Genomic DNA, 3,320 nt, shown 5'->3' with positions numbered 1-3,320 from the left:
CATTCCCTAGAAACAACAAAAGGCCACTTGGGCACAATCGAGGAATTTTCATATATCATGACCACTTCAATGTTTCACACTTCAAGAAAATCTACACAAATTTCAAATTATGAACCCTAGAACTCAATTCAAATTATGTCCTACTGGCATAACCCTACTGCCCTAGTACTTAAGCATCTACAAGTACTAACTAATTAGATGAACCCTAGCTAGCTACTTAAGCATCTACAACTAATTAAGCACCCATTGATGAACACTAGGAATTATACAACTACTTAAGCATACATTGGGTGCAGAACAACTATAATTACTTAAGAAACTATATATACAACCCTATAATATATTTAGTTAACTACTTAAGCATATACAAGTTTTTCCTAAAAATAATATTTAGTTAAGTACTTAAGCATGTACAAATTTGTCCTAAAAGTTCAGTTATCTACTAATTTCATTCATTTAGGTCATTCATTTAACTTCACCTAATTAATCTAGTAAAACCATACATCCCTAACTAAAAAATATCTAATTAATATCTACTAGTACCACTACTGCCCTAACCTAATTAACCTAAGTTAATTCCTAGGGTCCTGTTATATGCTTCTGCTCTACTGCCCTTACCCAATTAACCTAAGTTAATCTAATTAACATCTACTAGTACCACAACTGCTAATTCCTAGGGTTCACAACTAAATTCACCTAAGTTAATTAACCTAGAGAGGAGGTTTTATTCGCCCTAGCAGAGAGAGAGAGAGCGGAGGGTAGGGGAGAGGGAGAGCCTTACGACGACGGTGAGGGCAGCCTTGGGCTCGGGAGGCGGCGGTCCTGGGCGGGCTCGGGCAGCGGCGGTGAGGTCAAGGGCGGTGGCGGTGAGGTCGACGATGGCCTCGGGCGGTGGCGGTGAGGTCGAGCGCAGACTCGGGCGGAGGCGGTGAGGTCGAGGGCGGCAAGGCGATCGACGACGGCGATGGAGGAGTTGGGGGATAGGGGGAGAGAGGGGAAAGGACTTAGCAAAATTTTGAGCCCGCGCGGCCGGGGTTAAGTCAAAATAGCAGTAGCGCGTTCTGGCAAAACACGTTATAGCTAAGTTAGCTATAGCGCGTTCCGCCGAAATGCGCTACTGCTGGGCCTTTCTCTTTTATTTTTATTTTTCTTTACATTTTTTCCATTTCTCCTTCTATTTCTTTGATTTTCATTTACTTTTCTACTTATTTTCTATTTATTTTCTTTCTCATAGCACGCTCTACACCAAAAATGTGCTGCTACAAAGCATTTAGCAGTAGCGTGCTTTAGGAAGAACCGCTACTACTATTTCTAGCCTATCGGCAACATTGTGGGAATTATAGTAGTAACGCTTTTCTATGCAGGCGCGCTACTGCTAAAACTATAGTTGAAGCGTGCTTTTGCGACAAGCGCTACTACTAAGTAGCAGTAGCGCTTTGTTTTGACCAGCGCTACTGCTATACCTCTGTGTATAAGATTTTTCCTAGTAGTGTCCTCGTCTATCTTAGGGGTGCATCGGGTGTAGGGTGGGGGCAGCAGCCTCCTCATCTATCTTAGGGGTGGCGCGGGGGGGGGGGGGGGTGCAGGTTCGTCGGCATCGGAGTTGGAAGTCTGCCGGGGTTAGAGGGATGGCCGTGGGCGGAGGAAGCACGGTAGTGGAGGGAGGGTGGGGTAAACTTAACCAACCAAGTACTTTCCTCATTTCGCAAAAAAAAAACCAAGTACTTTCCTCTCCTCCTCAACCACGGTGTTTGTACGAGTCAGTGTATGTGCGTGTTGTGAGGATTTTTTTTTAGCTGGTTGTGTGCAGTTGACTGAAGGGAAGCCTCGGCACAGTGATAAATCTGCTGTCTATGGGGTCAAGTTTTAAAAAACAACCTCTTGCAGAAATGTAAAATGATGCATATAAGCGTATAATAGATTCAAGGTGATCGGATCCTTCACCGGACCCTACTCCAAGGAGGAGCTACATGCACAGACTGCTTTTTTTATTGACTACCTTTCGCTCCACCATACAGGTACAACCAACAGAGCTGCAAATAGTCCTGGTGCTCGCATTTATTCCTAAATTTATTTCAAGATTTTTATCGATGCACATTCAGTGGGAGGAGACGTTTCCGTCGATGACGAGGTGCCTACGGTGAGTTCATAAATTTCAAGATGATATGTCGGGCCGTCTTCCGGAGATGCTCATAGGGGTAGGCTGTGTGCGCGCGCGTTCATAAGGGGGAGTATATGCGTGTGTATATGAGCGCTTGCGTCTGTACTTTGTTAAAAAAACAAATCTGCAAATAGGACACAAATATATACATTTCATTTCTAGGACACGAAAATATGTACATTTTCTAAAATGCCAGCTCGACTCATGGGGTGATAGTCCAGAAGCATCGGGGCGCTTTGTCAGTGTAACAGTCTTGCAGCCATGGATGGCTACGGCGCCGCGGCATGGGCGCGCGCCTACTACTGCTGGCTTCCGCTGGCTGCCTGGCTGGCTGCTGCTTCCGGCTTGCATGAAAAGGAGCAAAATGAACACGGCGATCCCGCTTCTGCAATGTAGAGAGCAGGCGTACGGTCGACCGATCGATCACGAGGCGAGCTTCTTCATGGTCACGCCCTGCAGCAGCGGCCGCGAGTCATCGTGCGACGCCGCCACGACGCCGCGGCGGCGACGGAATGAGGGGCGCTCCTCAGAGTCGGAGGACGAGACGCGGCGGAGGACGTCGCGGAGGTGGTCCTCGTCGCAGGGGAGGGCGAGGGGCCCGGAGGCCGACGGGAAACCGTACTCCTCCTCCGCCTGCTGGAGCAGCTCCCAGAACGCCGGGTGGCTCAGCTGCGCCACCGGCACAACGAACCGCCTCGACGACGACTCCCCGTCGCCGCGGCCCCTCACGCGCACCGCCACGTGCCCGGCCGGCACCGCGGCGTCCAGCATGTTCTTGTTGGGCTGCACTGAGGCCGACGCGCGGGAGCACCACCGTCGCACGGCGCGGCGCAGCCAGGCGAGCGACTGGACTGTGTTGATGACCTTGCACATGCTTGACGAAGCGGATTGGACTGAAGCGACGACCTATAGCTGTGCGCTCTGCTGCTGTTTGCCTTCGTGAACTTGCGGATTGGATGGGATGGAGTATTTGGAGAGCGGGACGGCATATATATAGCGCCGGGGCTTGGGATCGGCCACTGGAGTTGGTGGAAATTGCAGGAATGGCACCGTCATCGCGCCGTGAGCCCGTGATGACATGGACGTGTGTCGTGTGTCTTGCACGTGAGACCTAGCAGTAGCATAGCACTAGCAGTGCAGTAAAGCGGTTTGTAGTATC

General features: G+C 49.7%; 1 protein-coding gene across 1 annotated transcript; it reads right to left on the bottom strand.

Moving 5' to 3' along the window:
• Positions 1 to 2,291: 2,291 nt before the first annotated feature.
• On the bottom strand, positions 2,292 to 3,106 carry LOC123042302 (auxin-responsive protein SAUR23-like). The gene has a single exon (XM_044464782.1). The coding sequence runs from the start codon at positions 3,032 to 3,034 to the stop codon at positions 2,585 to 2,587; it is 450 nt and encodes a 149-aa protein (XP_044320717.1). The 5' UTR covers positions 3,035 to 3,106; the 3' UTR covers positions 2,292 to 2,584.
• Positions 3,107 to 3,320: the final 214 nt, after the last annotated feature.

The sequence above is a fragment of the Triticum aestivum genome, chromosome 2B (genome assembly GCF_018294505.1).
Source record: "Triticum aestivum cultivar Chinese Spring chromosome 2B, IWGSC CS RefSeq v2.1, whole genome shotgun sequence".
Classification (NCBI taxonomy): domain Eukaryota; kingdom Viridiplantae; phylum Streptophyta; class Magnoliopsida; order Poales; family Poaceae; genus Triticum; species Triticum aestivum.
This window is presented reverse-complemented; position numbering and strand designations above follow the sequence as displayed.

Excerpts from the sequence above, each read along its gene's own strand:
- LOC123042302 (XM_044464782.1), bottom strand. The coding sequence starts at position 3,034 with ATGTGCAAGGTCATCAACACAGTCCAGTCGCTCGCCTGGCTGCGCCGC.